This window comes from Colias croceus, chromosome 3 (assembly GCF_905220415.1).
Source record: "Colias croceus chromosome 3, ilColCroc2.1".
Taxonomy (NCBI): domain Eukaryota; kingdom Metazoa; phylum Arthropoda; class Insecta; order Lepidoptera; family Pieridae; genus Colias; species Colias croceus.
The window spans coordinates 3,535,615-3,555,959 of NC_059539.1; the positions used below are offsets into that span (position 1 = coordinate 3,535,615).

At 34.2% G+C, this 20,345-nt stretch overlaps 3 protein-coding genes across 7 annotated transcripts; 2 read left to right on the forward strand and 1 right to left on the reverse strand.

Moving 5' to 3' along the window:
- The first annotated feature begins 96 nt into the window (after positions 1–96).
- Positions 97–3,460, forward strand: LOC123706205 (UPF0430 protein CG31712). 2 transcript variants are annotated; one of them, XM_045655375.1, is made up of 5 exons: positions 97–346; positions 427–592; positions 699–899; positions 1,746–1,829; positions 2,907–3,460. In XM_045655375.1, the coding sequence occupies exons 1-5, from the start codon at positions 186–188 to the stop codon at positions 3,066–3,068; spliced, it is 774 nt and encodes a 257-aa protein (XP_045511331.1). In that variant the 5' UTR covers positions 97–185; the 3' UTR covers positions 3,069–3,460. The 2 variants fall into 2 exon arrangements, with proteins under 2 accessions (XP_045511331.1, XP_045511333.1); XM_045655377.1 differs by having other exon boundaries at positions 427–583.
- A 3,025-nt stretch (positions 3,461–6,485) lies between these two features.
- Positions 6,486–7,861, forward strand: LOC123706067 (mannose-P-dolichol utilization defect 1 protein homolog). The gene is made up of 4 exons (XM_045655203.1): positions 6,486–6,776; positions 6,865–7,063; positions 7,172–7,376; positions 7,565–7,861. Exons 1-4 carry the CDS (start codon positions 6,689–6,691, stop codon positions 7,814–7,816), a joined length of 744 nt encoding a protein of 247 aa, XP_045511159.1. The 5' UTR covers positions 6,486–6,688; the 3' UTR covers positions 7,817–7,861.
- An 828-nt stretch (positions 7,862–8,689) lies between these two features.
- On the reverse strand, positions 8,690–19,289 carry LOC123705930 (tetratricopeptide repeat protein 14 homolog). 4 transcript variants are annotated; one of them, XM_045655045.1, is made up of 19 exons: positions 19,152–19,289; positions 18,663–18,971; positions 18,210–18,286; positions 17,583–17,705; positions 17,209–17,429; positions 15,630–15,770; positions 14,755–15,428; positions 14,110–14,336; positions 13,762–13,931; positions 13,499–13,651; positions 13,338–13,412; positions 12,958–13,143; positions 12,759–12,849; positions 12,366–12,518; positions 11,681–11,907; positions 10,865–11,047; positions 9,978–10,211; positions 9,435–9,554; positions 8,690–9,206 (listed from the first exon to the last, which is right to left on the reverse strand). In XM_045655045.1, exons 2-19 carry the CDS (start codon positions 18,961–18,963, stop codon positions 9,044–9,046), a joined length of 3,519 nt encoding a protein of 1,172 aa, XP_045511001.1. In that variant the 5' UTR covers positions 18,964–18,971; positions 19,152–19,289; the 3' UTR covers positions 8,690–9,043. The 4 variants fall into 4 exon arrangements, with proteins under 4 accessions (XP_045511001.1, XP_045510999.1, XP_045511000.1 ...); XM_045655043.1 differs by having other exon boundaries at positions 14,110–14,345; XM_045655044.1 differs by having other exon boundaries at positions 14,752–15,428.
- Positions 19,290–20,345: the final 1,056 nt, after the last annotated feature.

The window sequence follows — 20,345 nt, forward strand, 5'->3', positions numbered from 1 at the left end:
ATTAGAAATGTTGCCGTTTTAAAAAATGCTTTTTGCTTTACTGTATCTGTTCTCATAAAATTATACGCTTCTAATATTTATCTGTATCTCGTTTATTAAAAAATAAAAAGTCTAATTTTACAAGGCGGAGTGCATCTTGCATTGGTGTAATTTTAAAATATTTGGACTATTATTATAATAACTGCATGATAATGGGACGCTCAAGATCAAGAAGTAAATCCCCTCGTCGGCATCATAAAAGTAGTAAACATTCAAGGAAGAAAAGTCGATCCAAAGACAGATCCTCATCGCGTAGTAGAAGCACAAAACATGCCGAAAAATCAAGAGAAAGAAGTTCTAAATCACGGTATTTACTACATTCCATATGAATTTATTTTTATAATTTTACAATAACCAATAAATCATCGGCTTATCGATTATTTACAGGAAAAGGTCACATTCAGTTTCGTCTTCTTCAAGTACTGGTGGATCTTACGATGGCAGCCGGGGTAGGAAAAAGTCAAAAGGCCGTAGCAAAATGGATGAAGTTGATCGCCTAGCTGAAATGGAAAGACAAAGACGTGTTAGAGAAGCGGAACAAAAGGTAAATATGGTAATAATTTGTAGCTATGCTTTTGTTTTTTTTATTTGAAATTGCTACCTATGTATTTCGTTTCGTCATATTATACACTAAAGATTAATTTATTACGTTTATAAAGGTCGTTGAAGAAGAAGCGGCGAAAAGAATAGAACTTCTCGTGAAGAAGAGAGTAGAAGAGGAATTAGAAAAACGAAAAGATGAAATAGAGAGAGAAGTGGCAAAAAGAGTAGAAGAGGCGAAGCAAAAAATGGAACAAGAAATGATGCAAGAACTGGAGAAACAGAGGGAACAGCAGAAGCGGGAGGAAATGGCCAGACAGGTAACTGCTAATATAATCTATCAGTCATATGTAAAAGCAATCATTCACGAAATTGCTGTTACATGTGACATCCGCTAAATCAAACTTGCTCTTGCAGCCCAAACATATAAGTATACATCCTTGTGTTATATACAAATGTATTCTGCAACACTAATAATCGAATTCTTTCGATCATATCTGTTAAAGGTCCAGTCAGGTGTAGTTCGAGTTTACAAGAACTTAAAAAATTGTCACTTGTTAAGAATATGTAAATATCCAATTAACATGCATATCATTTGCACTCACCAAAATAGACTTGTTATTATACTATAAGAATGCCATTAAGGCTTTCGGCTAGCATTTTAAAATTGTTCGCTTGACTGTCCTTGGCAGTCACGTAGTCTATAAGTCAGGTCGGAAGACTGTGCAAGACGCGAAGCTGTAAGAATTTTTACGGAGTTGCCGCTTGAGGATCAGCCCCTGAAGCCGAAGGTATTTTTTGAATCTATTTTTTGTATAACAATTTTTTGTTTCATGCTACTAAGGATTATGTAAATCAAGTTACTCTCTGCTAGCTATGATGATTTAAAGATAATGTTATTGTGAACATGTTCATTTGTACAGTAAAATATATAATGATGTATTTTCCAAAACATAATTATTTGTATACTTTTATATCAATGTAAATAGGCAATTTAAAATGTTTCATAAGAGTTGTAAAGATGAATATAGAAAAACACAATATAATAATATGTACACAACAAATGTTTAGGGATATCAAAATATGGTAGAAATAACAAAATACAATTTGTAACAACTAGGTGACAGTGCTGGTATATGTGATAACATGATGTTTTTATTATACAGGCTGAAGAGGAACGTAAAAGGAAAGAGTTGGAGGATATCATGGCTGAAAATAATAGAAAGATAGAAGAGGCACAACGCAAGTTGGTGAGTAACCTGTTTATTAACATACTAGCTGCGCACTGCGGTTTCATCCACGTGACTCCGATTGGTTGTCTGAAAACTCCTGTTGTTATAGTGTGATGATAATATATACTCTATAGCCTTCCTCAATAAATGGGCTATCTAACACTGAAAGAATTTTTCAAATCAAACCAGTTGTTTCTGAGAATAGCTTGTTCAAACAAACAAACTCTTCAGCTTTATAATATTAGTATAGATTCAATCTCAAGACGTTTATTATTTAACTTTATTCATGTTAGTTATGTGTGATGTTTTCAATTTATTCATGTGCTGTTAAAACATTGTAAAATAAAAGCACTTTTTGATAAGGTTTTGATATGACCCCCATTACTTCTAAAATAAAATTATATGTATTCAATTCACGTACATAAATTTACATTTTTCACAAACCACAAATAACTAAGATATCAATAAACATGTATTGCCATTTTGTTGGTGTTAAGTCATCCATATATTTAGCACAATGAGGAAGTCATTATAAAAGCTGGTTTTATTTCTTATCGCAATATGTATAATATAGTCTACATAAGTATAATTTTAATTAAGAAAGTACAGTTGGTACATTTTTCTGTTTTATTTAATACTAGCTGTGCCGCGTGGTTTCACCTCCATTGCTCCGCTCCTGTTGGTATTATCGTGATTATAATGGGACCAGTAGTTCCTGAGATTAGTGCTTTTAAACAAACTAACAAACTCTTCAGGGTGATAATATTACAGTATAGATGTGTATTTCTAAAAATCCGAAGAATTCAATGGATTATTTAATACATTATTTAGCCCGACATTGATTGAACACTATAGCAAACATGGTCACGAGGAGGATATCTAAATTTTGTTGTGAAATAAAACTACATATTTAAATATAACATTTACTTCACAATCATAAGAATAATTTGAATTGTATTTTGTGACTTGGTACTCATTTTTATTGGTAAACTTTTCCATACAGAATGGTTTAAAATTATGACGTATACTTTTTGATGCGAACCATTCTGGTCATTAATTATGTAACTTTTGTAACATAAATTCTTATTTGCACAGGCTGAAGAAAGGCTAGCAATGATAGAAGAACAACGAAAAATGGATGAAGAACGGCAAAAGTTGAAGAAAGAACAAGAAAAGAGAGTAAAGGAGGAACAAAAGAAAATATTAGGCAAAAATAATTCAAGACCCAAATTATCATTTTCATTGAAACCACTTTGATAGGTCCATCTACGTTTTAATTATTCAGATACTTTCCAATTAGTTTTCCGCGCATTTATGTGTTATTTTATGTCATTTTAAACTGGCAACAATAATTTGCTACGGTTTATTTTATTCACCATTATTTCTATATAACTGTAAATATATTTTAAGGTAGTATTTGTTGTAGGTTAATAAAATTGCGGTATTGTTTATTTTATCATCAATTTAATGTACAATAGTATGTATGTGTATATCACAAATGTATGTAAACATATTGAACAAAACATTCGTCATTTTAATACATATTTGTGTAAGTATCACCATATATTTGAAGTGAAACTTCTTTATCGGGGTCGGAAAAAAATTTTGTGTAACATTTTTTCGTTACGCGTGACATTTTTCCGTTACGCGCCATCTTTTTCTTATCCCTACCACGCGTGAAGTTGCATATAGTAAATTATTTTTTGATAAGGTCATAAAGAAGTTTCACTTCTTACGTGTGTACACTAGTACACGCATACATTTTTTGATTTTGTTCTATAGGTCTAGTCCAGCCTGATTTTTCGCTCACAAAGGTGATGGTCAATTATCTAAAACTTTGTTTGTTTCTATTTAATTTGAAAAATTTATAAACATTTAATTTCAAGTGTGTTTCTAAAATTTGATAACAATAAAAAAAAGTTTGCTTATAAATTATACTAGGTATTATGAAACCATCCACATAAAGGGCATTGAAACTTTCTGGCATATCAAACCCGCCGCCATTTTGATTTTTTTTCAAAATCGCGGCGCACGATTAAAGTGGTATGTATGGATAGAGGACACATAGACAAACAAAAAATGTCTAATAACATAGTACCCTAAATCGTCACATTACCGAGATATTTGGAGGTAAATAACAGTTTATTGGAAGAAAGTAGGTAGATTCATTACATAAAAACATACATACATTACATAAAAATGTAAGTAATGTAGTGAATACCTACTTTCTTCCTGTAATAATAAGAATCTACCTGGGAGTGATTATTTGGAGATAATATCATGCATATAGACACGTAATAAGTCTATTTTTAGTGTTTGTCGTACTCATAAGTGAATATTTACCTCCAAATATCTCGGTAATGTGACGCTTTAGGCCTTAGGGTACTATCTTATTTTTTTCAAACCCCTTTATTTTCGAATTAGATATTTTCAGCTCACTATTCTTAAATTGTTAATTTTTAATTTACCGATAATCTTCAATTTTGTATATTAATTTGGTTGTTTAACAGTTTTTTTCAAACTTGTGTTGAATGGAATAGTTTTATAAATAATAATAATCCTCCTAAACATTGTATCATATTGTATGCATCTTAATCTGATCTTGAAAAATTCATCGCCTAAAAACCTAAATAGCTGTGTGCTTCCCAATAGTAAAATGTATTGAATAATGTCTTTTAAAATGTATAAGATTTGCTTACGTAAATTAATTATAAGCACACATATTTAAAAATATTTTTTTAAATTCAATAATGAAATTGTAACAAATAAAAATATAAAGCTGCTGTACATAACTATTTATTGGTTGACTTAAAAAATTAAATTTTAGAATGTTTACATAAATATTTTTTGCAGAAACAATACAAGAATTATTAATAAAGGAAATAATTAAAAATGCTTTGTATAATTTTTTATTATCTAGCAATCACCACATGTAAGGGACTTTTTTCAATAAATTTTAATGCCACATATTCGTGTTTTTCTTTTTTACCTTATTCCTTTATAATACGGTGTATTATGCTTTGATCGAAAAGATCCGTCCACGCTGTGTCCGCACAACGATATTTCACATGTAGTACACATGTTGTAGTAGACTTTATGCGAAACAGTGCGGTTTATTTCCGCTTGAATATTTCGTGCAGTATAAATTACTATAAAGTTCAGTATGGCTATGTCCGCACTGCGGATTATAATTCGCGCGTTTCACTCTGTCGCAACTCGCATCGTACAACGCAATGGCGCTATTGAGAACTGAGAAGATCCTTCTATTCTTATGACTCGCTTGGAAATGGAATTTACCTGACAAAAATGGCGCGAAATTTTATTCTCAGTGCATACGAAACGTATTAGGAACAGAGACATATTTGGTTTTGTATTGTTCATTTACCTAGAATCTACATCTAGATGATTTAAAGATTTTTCTGAGTTTTTTTTAGGTTTAAGTACCTATCCTTTTTTTATTTAAGAATTACTTTCAATCAAAACGATGTATAATATATACACAATATATTGCTCTTTTAAAATATTATCCGTTTCATCAGTTACCGCGAAAGTCATAGGCACAGACTGTCATAGGTACGCCACTAGCCCATACAAAAGTACCCAAACCCCTTTGTAACCATTGAGTTACTATGCACTATTTTGTACTACCGACTCAGGATTGTCATGACTCACGACTCACGAGCATATTTTACTGTTTGTAGGCTTGTAGGTATCCTAAAAGAAAAAATCCTGGGATTAGCGCGTTCAACCAAACGAATTCCATACTATGATCATCACTGCTACTAATATGCTACAACTGTTACTTTTTCAGTAAATAGTTATTAACTGCATGTATGTTTTAATCAGAGTTTTAATGCTATATTAAATTACTAGCGGTCCGCCCCGGCTATGCCCGTGGTACAAGGTCTCCGTCCGTCCGTCTCAGGGTCTAAAGATTATCTGTGCCAAATTTCATCAAATCGGTCCAGTAGTTTATGCGTGAAAACCATACATACAAACCTTTCCCTTTTTATATTATTAGTATCTAGATAAAAGAAAAATAATTAACATTTTCGTCAAATGGTAACACCGAATATACCGCATCATAATTTGTAATAAAGCTACACGTCAGCCGCTTTATAGGGCTGCTACAAGAGGAAAAAAATTGAAGTTGAGTCAACGTTGAGTACGAATATATTTTGCGTTCATCGTTGTTGCTTGTTACAGCGCGGCGTATACGTTTATTGGGTATCGAACGTGAATAAGATGGAATATTAAACCACAGACATCCAGTGTATTAAACACATTTATATATAAATAAAATATTATATATATTCATGAAAAAGTATAGAAATATAAAATAGGCTAAATATAACAAACAATGTATGCAAGCCAATGTTTCCTGTGTTTAGGAAAAACAGTTTACCTCTTAAATAAAAAATAAAAATTATGTTTGTATAGTGTGACGAGACTGACGACAATAATAGATTATACATAATTACTAGTTGTTACCAATTTGAGTTAGTTTATCTCGGAGTGACAATGAAATAAATATTTTATATATTTTGTATTTAATATGTTTTTTTAAGCTGGTTAATGATCCAGGTTCAGCCCTATGTTTACAATGTTGCAAGTGACATTTTTTCTGACAAATCAGTACCTATTCAGTAATGTCAAAGCGGTTGAAAATTGAAATCATTACAAATTTACGATTTGTACTTGATGAACTCGGGTCATTTGAATGAAATTAAAAAAAAATTGAAGATAACTTATTAGTAATATTTTTCAGTGTTATGAACGAAACTTTTAAAAACTTTACGCGTGTTATTACATAGGATAAATATTGGAAACTTAAGCCTTAGAAATTATACCTCATAGTTGTAAAAGATATTCTCAATATGGGGGATTTTATAAAGGGTTTATTGGTATCTGCTTTATCTAAAAAGTGTTTTGATGAGTACTTTACAAAATACAACTTTTTTGATGGTGAGCCTGTATTAATTATTTTTATTATAATAATTATTATTTATGTGACCTAGTTCTTAGGTATTAACGTTGCGCTATTTATTTTCAGTTCCCTGTTTTAAAAGTTCGCTAAGTACAGGTCTTGGTATCGGCATTATTGCTGGATCTATATTGGTGAAAGTACCACAAATATTAAAAATCCTTAACAGTAAGAGTGCTGAGGGAATTAATATTTTTGGTGTATACTTGGAACTGTTTGCCATAACTGCCAATTTCACATACAGTTATGTTATGAACTTTCCCTTTAGGTGAGAACATTATTTAAGTTGAGTAATTAGTATTATTAAATTTTAATATGACTGTGATTTAAAGGTACTTTCAAAATGGTTTTTAGAATATATTGGTATTAATTACAGTGCATGGGGTGAAGGAACATTTCTTGCAATTCAAACAGCAACTATTGCTGCTCTAGTCTTGCACTACGGTGGATCTCCGACCCAGGCTGCTATCTTCTTGTCCACTTACCCAGCGGTAGTATCTGGGCTAGTCAGTGGGTACACTCCATTAAATGTGTTATGGACTATGCAGGCTGTGAATGTGCCTATAATTTTAATAGCTAAGGTAATGTATTTAATTATTATAAATTACCCATCTAATTAGTAACTTATGTAGTCTCGGAGTTGGGAAATTAAATCAAAACTGTGTCCATTATTTTACTTGAATTTATAATAGAATAAAACAACAAATACAGGTACTTTAATATATTGTTATTATTTCCCATTGTATTTAAATGTAAATGTATGTTTCAGGCAATTCAAGTAGTCACTAATTATAAAAATGGCAGCACAGGCCAGTTGTCGGCAGTAACTTGCTTCCTTCTATTTGCTGGAAGCATTGCAAGGATATTCACATCTATCCAAGAGACAGGCGACATGATCATCATTGTCACATACTGTGTGTCAACAATAGCCAATGCAGCATTAGTCTTCCAATTATTCTGGTATTGGAATGTTGATACAAAGTCAACAAAAAATAAGAACAAAAAGAAGAAGCGCACATAGGCTGTGGATTTTTATAAGTGGAACAATAAATGGTTTTATTTATTACTGATTTTGTTTTATTTCTTTAAAAACATGGTTTGCTTATTGCTGTCGCCACAATTGATGTGATGGATCAAGAAACATGGTGAACAACAGATATAACCATTTTAATTAAATATTTATTTCAAGTTTCTGTTATTTAGTAAGATTTATTAGTGTAAATGGAGCCTACTGTTGTGTTCTAAGGCAAATGCAATTTATACAATTTTGCATGATTTAAATTACTGTGTCGTGAAAATTGCGTAAATTTTATTGCTTGCTTTACTTGCTATATCAATTTATTATTATGACAGTCACGCCAATAAATACTAACCAAACCTGTTCAAAGGTCAAATAAAGAGAAATGAGTAAAAAATAAGCCTTTTTGCTGTTTCGTTATACCTACTATGTTGTTAATGCCCTACGCAATATCATTGTTTCAAACTCATCTCAAAAGGAATATTTTCCTGCTTTTGCAATAGATCGGTTTATGTGTTGTAGGTAATTTATTGTACGACAAAAATTAGTATTGTATTATACCATGTCTTTGATAAGCACCTACGATTCTTCCAAACAATCCTAAAAATAGACATTCAAAATGGACTTACTAGATCAATCTTTGATTGCGAAGTTTATTTTAAGATAGATTTTTATTATTATCATTAGGCGTTAGCCGCCCTTGATAAATGGAACATCGATATAAAAAGTTGTTTTTCGAAGTTTAATTCGAGCCGAGTGTTCTTGAGGTATGCATATTAAACCAGAAAAACAAATTCTTCAGCTTTATATTGGCACGATTCCCTGATCATTGTGAGCATATTGACTGTTTTTGGGATGCAGGTAGAATAAAAGAAATTTACTTTTTAAATATTTATTAAATTCATGTGCTTGAAAACCACAATACATATTTAAAATTTCGATTGGAATGAACAAACATTTTGTTGGCGACATTTGTAGTGAATTATCAAAAGGCCAAACTTGTCACAAACCGTTAAAATATTATTCAAGCGACAAATTGTATTATAATACCTTTTATATTTACATAATATGTATGGCTAAATGAATCTTACTATTCTAAAGGCAAATGTGCTTAGTAAAGCAATTAGTGTTCTAAATACAGAGAACATCTAAACCGTTACAATTTTATTAATCGCTTAACCATCAGCCTATAGTTTATACTGTCAGTATATTGTTTAGAGCGCTATATATCTATTCCTTTGGCGGGGGTGGTTCGGGTTGCTCTTCGGTGTGATTCCTTTCAGGCTCGTTGCCATCTGCCCACTTTCCGTCGTACTCCTTCCTGTCCACGTATCTCTCTTCTTCGTACTCGCCTTCGCTGCGGTGGCTGTCCCGTTCAGAGTAGCGAGAGTAGCTGGACCAAACCAAACATTTACATAATTACAAACAGATTTATAAATTATTATCAAATTTAGAAATTTACACTTTCTGTTACACAATTAAAAGTATTCTTATATATCAATTCAATTAATACGATATTGATAATCTCCATCTACACAATACGTTGATTATTTTTATTGCAACACAACAAGTTTATCGCAATCACAAAATGAACACTAACAAATAAAGCTAGTCTCCATACCTGTCTCTGTCCTTATCCCTGCGCTCGGGGCTGTACGACCGCGAGCGACGCGTGCGCTCCGGGCTGCGCGAGCGCGAGTAGCGCCCGCCGCGACGCTCGCGGAAGTCGCGGAAACCACCCCTGTGCACAATAGACATTATATTTAAGGATTATGCATTATTTTTTTGTGAAATAACTCAGGCCCCGGAATCACAGACACAATAGAAAATCTATTGTGTTGTGGACCGATTGGGCCGCTCGGGGCTCAATGGGTTATAAAATAAAACCATCTATATTGCAATGCTGAATGTTGGATTAATCAATCAACAAATGCCCAAATGACTACATTTGGGCATTTGTAGTAAGGCTAGATTTGGCATGTTTTGTGTGAATATAAAATATAATTTTACATTAAGCTAGAGCCGAATATGACAAGGAACAACAAAATCAGGCGAACGATAAAAATTACAAGATTAACAGTACATGTAACCTAAAAGCTTGTATATTACTGAACAAAATATATTTATCAGCATGTCTTTTAGCACTTGTAGGGCATTTGCATACCTGAATGGTCTGCCACGTCCGCCTCCACCACGTCTTGGTCTGAAGGGTCGTCCACCCCTTGATCTATTATCCCGCCACTCATGTTGGAACCGGCGTCCGTCATCACGCCTAAAGTCCCCGCGACCACGCCCGCGGCCGCCGCCGTTGTACGCGTTGAAGCGCGGCCGGTAGTACGTGCCGCGCTCGTAGCCGCCGCGACCGCGCCAGTTGCCGCGACGGTTGAAGCGGCGGAATCTAAGTGAACATAGTCACATATTATAATATGAATAAATATAAATACATAATACAACAATAATATTATATAACAAGTGATATTGTAAATTTTTGTGAGTAACATTTTTGTTATGTTTTGATTAAACACATGATGAGGTATAAATTTACTATAGCATCCAACATAACACACTATGGAAAAGAAAGAAACAGATAGCTAACCTAACTGATATTCTCTGTTTCAATTATTGTATCATGTACATTGTACATATCAATGACCTATTATACTAGTAGACGCGGCATACGCCAACATCATTGCACTAAAAAACAGCGTAATTAATACATACCTACTTACTAACGCATTATCACCAATACAGTTGTTCTCTCTTTCACTCTCACGCACGAGACATAATACATGTCTCACTCATGTACTTCGTAATAACAACTGCCGATTAAAATACAAAAAGAACGTCCAGCCACGACGCTGAATGGTGCGTGACTAAGTGAAACTCGGGCACTTACCTGAGTTTTTTCTTGCCAAAATAGAGAGCGGGTAACGTATCTAGCTCTTTTATATATCATAGGTACATATACTTTTCATTCCAATTTAAAATTAAACTATTGAAGGAATAGTCTAGTCTAGGCTTATAAAACAGCAACATAGTATAGCTACTAACCTTTCCCTGGAGCCAGAGCGCGAGCGGGATCGGCTCCTCGAATAGTACGAGCGGCTCGCGTCAGAGCGCGAGCGGGAGCGCGGCGAGTTGGAGCGGCGGCGGCGCGACGCCATCGAGCCGCTCGCGCTGGAGCCGGAGCGGGAGCGCGAGCCGGAACGCGAGCGGTACTTGCGCGGACGTGATCTGCAATAATAAAAGCGTTACATACTCGTAGTTCGCAAAGACAAAACACTAGTATTTCAGGGGCTAATAATGTAATGGAACATAATAATATGCAATAGTAGTATTATGAAAATCCATTTAGTATTTTAGAGTTTATAAGTTACAAGCATCCAAACTTTTGCTTTTTTTATTATTAGTAAAGATTACGATAATCCTACTAATATTATAAATGCGAAAGTTTGTATGGATGTATGGATGTATGGATGTTTGTTACTCTTTCACGTAAAAACTACTGAACCGATTACAATGAAATTTAGCACACATATAGAGGGTAACTTGGATTAACACATAGGATAGTTTTTATCCCGGAAATCCCACGGGAACGGGAACTATGCGGGTTTTCCTTTGCAAACGCGGGCGAAGCCGCGGGCGGAAATCTAGTTATTAATATAGTTAAAAAAAGTGACCAATTTATAGAATTAAAGCAAAGAACCATGATACATTTATCAGCAGCAGTATGCAGTTTAAATTATATTTTTCTATAATATCAGTTTGTTTGAGAACTTTATATTCAATTTATAGTTACATATTTTGAATAGTTTAGATAACATCTTAAAACATACGAACATCTCTACTCTATTCAATAAAACATACCGGCTGCGAGACCGTTTCCCTGACCGTCTATCGTCCGACGAGTTGGATCCGCTGCGGCGGCGCGGTGAGGGCGGTGATCTCGGGCGACGCGACGTGGGCGAGGGCGGCTTGATGCGCGTCACAAACTGCTCCGGCCGCTGCTCGCCCACTGAGACCGGTGTCTCACCCTCCTTGGCGAGCCGGAACGAGCCAAACTTGTCCAGCACTATGTTGCCTTTGCGGACCATCTGTAGGGAAATAAATGGAGTAAGAAATTGTGTATCAAAGCGTAACGTTAACGTATTCTTTTTAACATAGATATAAAATATATATTCATAAAGAATAGAAAAACTATTAATAATTAGATCACGAGGCGGGACTCGGACCCGCAAGCTTTCACGCCAATCCGGGGCGTATGCCTAAACAACTCGAAAAAATTTATTCCATTTTTTTCAGTTTTATGTGAATAGCAAAGTTAAGCGAACCAATTTTGTAAGTATGAATGATTGTGACTTTTCATGTTAAAACTACTTGACAGAGCTTATAGATCAGAATAACACATGAACAGCTATAGATTGATTTTGCATGTGGATTCTTCCGCGGGTGAAACCGCGCAGCACAGCTAGTTTCATCTAGATACAATTTTTTATCATAGTAGCGTTCTATCGAGGCTACTACACTACAAGTGTGCACAAGCCCAACGCACCGGCGGATGGTGCGAGTGGTGCGCCGAGTGCGGCGTGTCGACGCCGGGCGGGTCGGGCTCGCGGCTCTTGGGCGGCGGCGCGCTCGGCAGCGGCGGCGGCTCCTTCATCGCCATCGCGCGCCGCACCGACACGTTCTTGTCGCCCGGGGACGCCTGCCAATAAACGTACATTTTTAAAAGCTGATCAAAGAAAATAAGAGCCACTTTTGTTTTCTAAGCTTGGGTGAAACTTTTTACAAAAAAAAAAAAGTTTACATGGTTTAGGATAATAATTGTGATAATTAAGATAATATATAGAAAGACGTGATTAGAAATTTCTTAAGACTAGATAATATCCATCGGATACTAAATACAAATTAAGTAAGGTAAATAAAATTCACAAATAAATCTTACCTTTGGTGGTTCTTGAGAATCATCAGAACTATCTTCAAATGCATATCTCTCCTTGTATCCCTTTTGTACTGGTGTATCTTTTTTCTTAACCCTGTTTTAACATAACATAACATTTTACATGTTGAAATTGAAACAATAAATATATTTTTTTATGAGTAACTGCATAATATAGTATAAAAATAAGACAAAGGATACTCACGGTTCTTTAACTGCTCCCATGGTCATTTTCCATTTGGGTTTCTCTAATGGTGGTGGTGGTGCTTGGTCTAAGGGACTTATTGACGATCTATCTCGTTTCCCCAGTACTTCCTTTTCGACCATCGAATGGTAGGCGTTTAGTTTCGACTCCAGTTCTTCCAAACCGTGCATGTCATCCATAATACGACTAGAAAATGATTTTATGTTTAATGATAAACATGAAATGCTTACTATAACATTCATTTAATAATTAATGTTATAGTAATTTTTATAATTAATGTTATACTGGTCAACATTTCCCTTCCCATGTAAACATCAGTAAACTGTTATTACGTTAATAACAACGAAATTGACTTAAAATATACTATACTTTGAAATTACCTTTTATTACCATGTTTTCTGTCATATTCTCTATCAGAACTTAGATCCCTCTTTGATTTTCCTTTTAATTCTTTCCTGTAGGGAGAAATAAATTTCAATATAGTTAAAATTCGAAAGACAATAATTATAAATGCTGAATTTAAATGATAGAAATAACATACCTAATGGCATCTCTTAATTTCTTATCACCGATATTTTCCAATTCCCGTAAACTATAATTATCTGAATTATTCGACATGCGCGATAATTTCGCCTTTCTCTTTTCATCTCTTTCTTGCTCCTTGCGTTTCCGCTTAGACTCTTTCTTCTTTTTCCTTAAAAATGAGAATTTTATAATATTAATATTACACATTCATAAAAGGAATATTAAGCACTTATGTAGTGTGTGTGTGTGTGTGTACATACAATTTTAAAGATAACTTACTTGTCCTTCTTTTTCTTTTTCTTCTTTTCATGGTCAGCAGTGGGCTGGGGTTGCTGTCCAAGCTCTTGCATTTTACGATTCCGCTTATATTGTGCCGTTTCCTCTAAGAAGTTACGCACCTTCTCTTCGTAATCTGAATCTTCTTTGGTCATTTCAAGGAACTTGCGAACCTAGATATTAAATGAGTTGTTAATTATGGCATTTGTTGTACAATGTAATTTATCGGAATAATTACTTAAAAAAATATAGCTGTAGCTCGGAAAATTATCAGATTCATTCATTATACCGAAAATCTTAAAAAGCTAAGTATTTATTTATGAGCATCTGAATATTATATTTATACTATACCTTTAGTTCATAATCAATATCGGCCTGCGATCTCATAGGAGCAGCAGCTGGCTCTTCTATCGGTGGTGGGGGTGGCTGGTACCCATACGGATGGTTGAACTGCGAGTTGTGTGTCCGCGACGCAGAGTCCCCATCGCCCAGCATCGCCATGCGCTTGCTGAGAGGCGACAGCGACCGCTGCCGCTTGTTGTTCGACTGCGAGCGACGCTTCTTCTTGCGGTTCGGACCTTCGGAATCTATACCAGTTATAGGAATTATTTTAGATAATGAGGGGCACGTGGTATATTATGGTTGTGGAAATATAATGGAATAAGTGAAATAGGAGCTGTTAATAATTCGACAGAAAGTGAAATAGAGAATAATAAGTGATAAGAAAAACAGGAACACACATAAATTGTAGCGGCATACGCTTACAAATAGTTAACGGTAGTTTCTTAATTTATACTTAACACAAAAGTATATAAGCAAGCATTTCTCATTGCAAATTTATTAACTTTTAAATGACTTTTTTGGTAAGATTTTTTTGTATTAAGCACTATTTACATCTGTATAATAGTAGTGTAGTATAATAAAGAAGAGTTGTAGAACATATTGCATATAAATAAATATAATAAAAAGGGCACAATGTTAGAAGTGTTTTACCACTAGTATCCGACGATGACGACGACGATTCTGAAGAATCACTAGAGCTGCTCGAATCGCTCGAAGACGACGACGAACTGCTGGACCGTTTCTTCTTACCCTTGCCTCGCTTCTTCTTTTTCTTCTTCTCTTTCTTTTCAGTTAAATTCAACAATTGTTTTAATGTCTCCTTCATTTCAAACGACTTTGCTCCCGTCAATCCAGGCAAAAGCAATTCTTCAGGCTCTATCAATGGTTTTGTAGTGGACGTTTTACTTTTAAGGAAATCAAGTGAATTCTGAGCTTCCTCATGAAAAGGTATGATGGCTAAACAGTCTTCGTAAGCTTTCTGTGCCTCTGCAATTTTATTTTCATCTTCATAACTTCTTCCTAGAGCAACTAAAGTCTCTCCCAAATATTTTCTGGCATTGGCATGATTTGGATTCAATTTTAATGAAGTTTCAAAGTCTTCAATAGCTTTTTTAAATGTTCCGCTGTTGGCATACAGAGCTCCTCTTGCAACTAGACCTTCTACATTTCTGGGATCAATACTTAATGCCTTATTGAGACATTGGAATGCTTCAGAATGTCTTCCAGCCTTGAAATGTTCTATTCCTTCAGCAACTGATCTGAATGCCCATTTACTTGCTTGAGCTTGTCTTAATTCATCCGCATATTCAGTCGTAGGAAAGCCGCCTCTGTTAAAATAACATAATAAAATTATATTTTATAACAATTTAAAATTAATATTATCATACAAATGTATAATCAGGTGGTTATTACAAAATCAGGAACACCTCAGATAACAGAAGAGAAAACTAGTTCCATATTATTTTGCACAATTGAAAAAAAAGTAAAGGAAATAACAGCAATCTTTTAAAAAATAATTATATAATTACCTCAAAGACATGAAGTTTGTGCAGTGCATGTTGGAGATTCCAAGAAGTTCTGACAGATATTGTATACAGTTGGGGTTATTGAAGCCTGGACTCTTCTCTAATATTGCTTCATAGCTTTCACCCTTCATTTCCATAGTTTTCCTAGCACAAAAATACAATAGTCAGTAATGAGAAATTCAGTAAAAAATGCCATGTTTCTTTGATTTGACAGTGCCATTATATTTTGACTGTAAGGCTGGTTGCAGAGCTTGACCGACCGTCAGTGCGTACCGCTGGTCCTGACGATACGCATCAACAATTATATGACTATGACACTAATGCGCATGACAATACGCGTGCGTATGGTCGGTCTAGCTATGAACGGTTTTATGAATTTCCATACATATGACAAGCGCGACTGACGTACACACTGATGGTCGGTCAAGCTCTGCAACCAGTTGCTGAATTTAATGTTAATGTAATCTCAAGTATATCCTATCAAAACAGTCAGTCTTTAATGTCACACATACTTGTCCTCACCTGTTCCATGGAGCTGTTCAAAAAATGTTATTTAACTTGATTTTATTGCTTTCACACACAAATATAACATCATATATTAGGTGATGTCGCCTCAACTATGTGACGTTAATATTACCAGAATGTTTCAGCTACAGTCACAACACAATGGATATAGATAGATTGGGACTCGTACTAAACCTAGAAAAAAACACCCTAAAATAATGGAGTTGTATCTTTGGACAATTGATGTTTTTGTCTTTTCGGGTACTAAAGAACTGATTCAGCCTGGTCGATAAACATAAATCCATGTCCAAAAGTCTCGCATCTGCTAAAACTGATTGCCTGGCTTATATTCCGATAATTGTATAATAATTAAATAACGCCAACATCCAACAATGTTGAATACATAAAGTCCAATCAATTGTTTGATATAATGCTGCAATGTTAAACATTAGCTTTAATACAGAGTAACAAGGTTTCTTTTCAAAGATAAGAGAATATGACCCTACATTATTGTACTGACCTTTTCCACTCTATTTCATATTTGATTTCTAAATAAAAAATAATCCTCAACAAAAAACTTGAAAATCGAAAACACTTCATGGGAGAGTTGGCCGAGAACATCCTTGTAATATGTAGATTGAAAACTGATACAAACAGGTGCATTGTCATTCTTAATATTGGTGTATTGTGTTTTAAAACTGAAAAAGTGATCAAAAATGGTGAAACACATATCCACACTTGCTGCATAAATAAGCAACGGAGACATCACTCAAATGATAGTTTGTGAGTTCCAGATACACATATAAAACAGAGGTATTCTTTATTTTCCATATCCAGCAATATCCTGCTTGATAGATAAGTGTTCATAAGTTTTATATTGTTTTAAAGCAGCCAGCTTCATTACAATGTCCACATCATCTAAACACTGTCATTCACAAAACCAAAATATCACTGTTTTAGCTCCACCAAAATCTTCACAAAACAGATTTGAATACATATATAAAGTACAAGCTGTGTTTTCTTAACCTGCAAGTGTACGAATCTGAGAATTAGTCACCATTGAGATGGATATACATACTTGTATATAAGAGGGAAGTCATCAGTGCTGAGGAGGCCTAGGGGCGGTTTGGGGGGAGGGTCATCAGGCCCTCTTGTGACACCTTTCATGCCGCACACCATTTTGTCCGTGTCAGGAATAACTTCAATGACTTCACAGCAGACAGTATCATTCATTAAGTAGTTTCTTGAGACATTTTTCTTGTCAACCGCTGGTATGATATTGGCAACTGGCAGAAATGCCTAAATGGAAAAAGAAAAGAAATAATTGTAGTAAAAATTTACATTAAAACATTTTGTATTATATAAAAGTTGTTTATATTTTAACCATTGTGTTTCTTTGTTATACAGATAGTAGATATTTCAAAATATTATGCAATAAAATAGTACAGTCACCTTAACATTGATATCAGCTACATATCTCGAAGTGGGTCCTGCGGTGCAGAGAACTTTCAGCATCATACCAGATGCTGTCCTATTGATGACTGCTCCAATGATAAGCTCTCCTGTTTTCACATTCTGCCAAGAAGATGATATTTAATATATGTGAAGTACTATATTACCAAGACCACATATTTAATTAAAAACGTAAATTTAATATAAAAACGTAAATTATTAATTTATTTTGCATTCGCTTTGCATAGTTTCACTCTATGAATTATATAACAACCCAAACATATTTCATTAAAGAAAGAAAGAAAATAATATATATTAATTTGTAATGTTAACATAATATAGTTATTATAACAATAATCAGTGATTCCACTCAGTGATTTAAGAATCTAAGGATATTTACAACAATTAGAAACAGTACAGCATTGTATGTTTGTACATAGTTGGGTTAATGTAAATGAAACAACCCAATTAATTCTAAAATAAACACATTTAAGATAAAATTAGTTATGAATGTTATCCAAATGTCAAAACTAATTAAAATTATCACTGATAAAACATTACAAATTAAATTTTTTACAGATGCAGTTCAAGGTACCTATAAATTAATGAAAAAGTAACAAAACTTACATCAAAGAAATGGCGTAATCTTGCGGACTTGTCCACATTTAGGAATGTTTCAAACGGTGGCATTAATGCATACAAATCTGTAACAAGGATAATTTTAACATACAAAATATTCATATCAGTACACCGATTAATGTTTATACTGAGAAGAGATCAATGTCCCATTTAACCCATTGACCACCGAGCGGCCCAATGAGACCGCGACACAATATAGATTTTTTATTGTGTCTGTGATTCCAGGGGCTGATAGGTTAAATGATAAAAACAAGGAAAGAACATTTAACTTATTTACATTATATTTAAATTATATCAATAGGTAAATAATACCTAAAAAGTAAAAACTTCATAGAATTAGTATTTTGGTATTACACAAATGTTAATTAATAACTCAGTTGGATTTATCTGAATTTAACTCAAGAAAAAGTGAACAGAGCATATTTTTAAAGGAATACTTACTGTCCTCTGGTGTCAAAGAATCGGCTCCTAAACTGGAGGATGATGGTACCTCTTCCAGTAACGATGCATCGAACAGAGCATTAGCTTCTTTGGCAATGAATTGATGAAGTTTTAGTCGCTTTCCTCGATCTTGAAAAGTTAGGTGCTTATGTCGCGACTGATATACGGCGAAATCTAACGCCCCCACACCTAACTTAGCGAGGTCATCTTCTCCTCGCTCATTCTCCCACGTTTTTTGTAACTGCTGCCCATGGTAGTTTATGGATTGCGCCACTAATGACGCATCCAAGGATGGTTCCATCGTGAATCCTAAAAGTTATAAAATAAATAGATTATACATTACAGAAATCATTTTATGTATTTTACGTAAAAAATTTCTAAATAATTTTAGGCGAAGTTTGATCCTCCGCCATTTTGATCTCTTCCATTTTCGGAATTATTTTTTGTAAATAAATAATATATTAAAAGGTACAATGATTTATAAATTACCTTCAATACCTAATTATAGGTTTGATAATATATCAAATTATGATAAATTAACACTTTTGTACGAAATATACCACTGAGCACTTGAAACAACACATTGTGTATCGCCTGCAAAATGGCGACTTCAATGATGGCGGCTAAAATGGCGATTGGCATTTGCATTTGGCGTTCGAACTTCAAAATGTCAAATTAGTATTGCCATATTTCCATAGTTATATTCTTTTTTTAAGCTAGGTATAACACAGTTAATTTGCTTGCTTAATTTTTCTTTTTTTTGGAAATAACCAAAGAATAATTATTTATTGTTCTTTTAATAAATAAAAAAGTAGGTAATAATCACTTGAGACAGAACAAGAAACAGAAAAGAGCAACCATATTATATTATATGCATAATAATATATCCCAGTGTGATATTAATCAAGTAAATACTAAATAGGGGTAGATACACGGTAGATAGGTTATAAGCGCTCCGGGAGTGGCACGTTGAATTATACTTCAGTATAACTTCTTCAGTACTTCAGGTTTCTATTTTTCGATTACGATAGTTTGAGGTACATAATTTATGTATTTACTTTTTACTGATAGCATCACAGGATAGCAAGACCAAGGCCTGACCTCTTATTTCCAGTTATTTTACGCCGTGAATTGAACTGACTAGCAAATTCATATTATTATGATCGCATTATCCAGGCCACCAGCCATCTTAATAAAAAAGTAAAAAAAAAAGCGGTCTAATTGGTCTACTCGGTAATAGGTTTGGTCTACTCGAATGTGCGGTCTACTTGGTCTACTCGGAAATTGATGTAGTCTACTCGGAAATTGGTGTGGTCTACCTACTTGGCCTACTCGGTGAAGGTGAGGTCATGGCGACATATCCAAGGGTGTGGTTTTATGAAACCAAGGTAAAAGTGAAACTGTTCGAACGGTTCCGAACACTGCTTTGTGTAGCACATGTCGCGTGCCGAGTAGGTATATACCTACTCGGCAGCCGCGATACACGCGACATGCGCTACACAGACCAAAAAGTTTGAGACGATGTAATAAAAGTTTCACTTTAATAAATTCACTCAAGTTTAATTTTTAGTATGTAAGAAAAAAGTACGTACCTTTAAATAATTTTCCAAATAAGTAAATATTGCATCCATGACTTCCGGTATGAGTGATGATATTGCAGCCCGAGATACTCTGTAAAAAGCC

Coding starts and splice junctions, on each gene's coding strand:
- LOC123705930 (XM_045655042.1), bottom strand. CDS start 18,963: ATGGAACCATCCTTGGATGCGTCATTAGTGGCGCAATCCATAAACTAC. Junction 14,346..14,751: donor GTCATCGTCGGATACTAGTG/GTAAAACACTTC, acceptor TAACTGGTATAG/ATTCCGAAGGTCCGAACCGC. Junction 13,652..13,761: donor AAAAAGAAAAAGAAGGACAA/GTAAGTTATCTT, acceptor CTCATTTTTAAG/GAAAAAGAAGAAAGAGTCTA.
- LOC123706205 (XM_045655375.1), top strand. CDS start 186: ATGATAATGGGACGCTCAAGATCAAGAAGTAAATCCCCTCGTCGGCAT. Junction 347..426: donor GAAAGAAGTTCTAAATCACG/GTATTTACTACA, acceptor GATTATTTACAG/GAAAAGGTCACATTCAGTTT. Junction 900..1,745: donor GGGAGGAAATGGCCAGACAG/GTAACTGCTAAT, acceptor TTTATTATACAG/GCTGAAGAGGAACGTAAAAG.
- LOC123706067 (XM_045655203.1), top strand. CDS start 6,689: ATGGGGGATTTTATAAAGGGTTTATTGGTATCTGCTTTATCTAAAAAG. Junction 6,777..6,864: donor AAAATACAACTTTTTTGATG/GTGAGCCTGTAT, acceptor ATTTATTTTCAG/TTCCCTGTTTTAAAAGTTCG. Junction 7,377..7,564: donor CTATAATTTTAATAGCTAAG/GTAATGTATTTA, acceptor TGTATGTTTCAG/GCAATTCAAGTAGTCACTAA.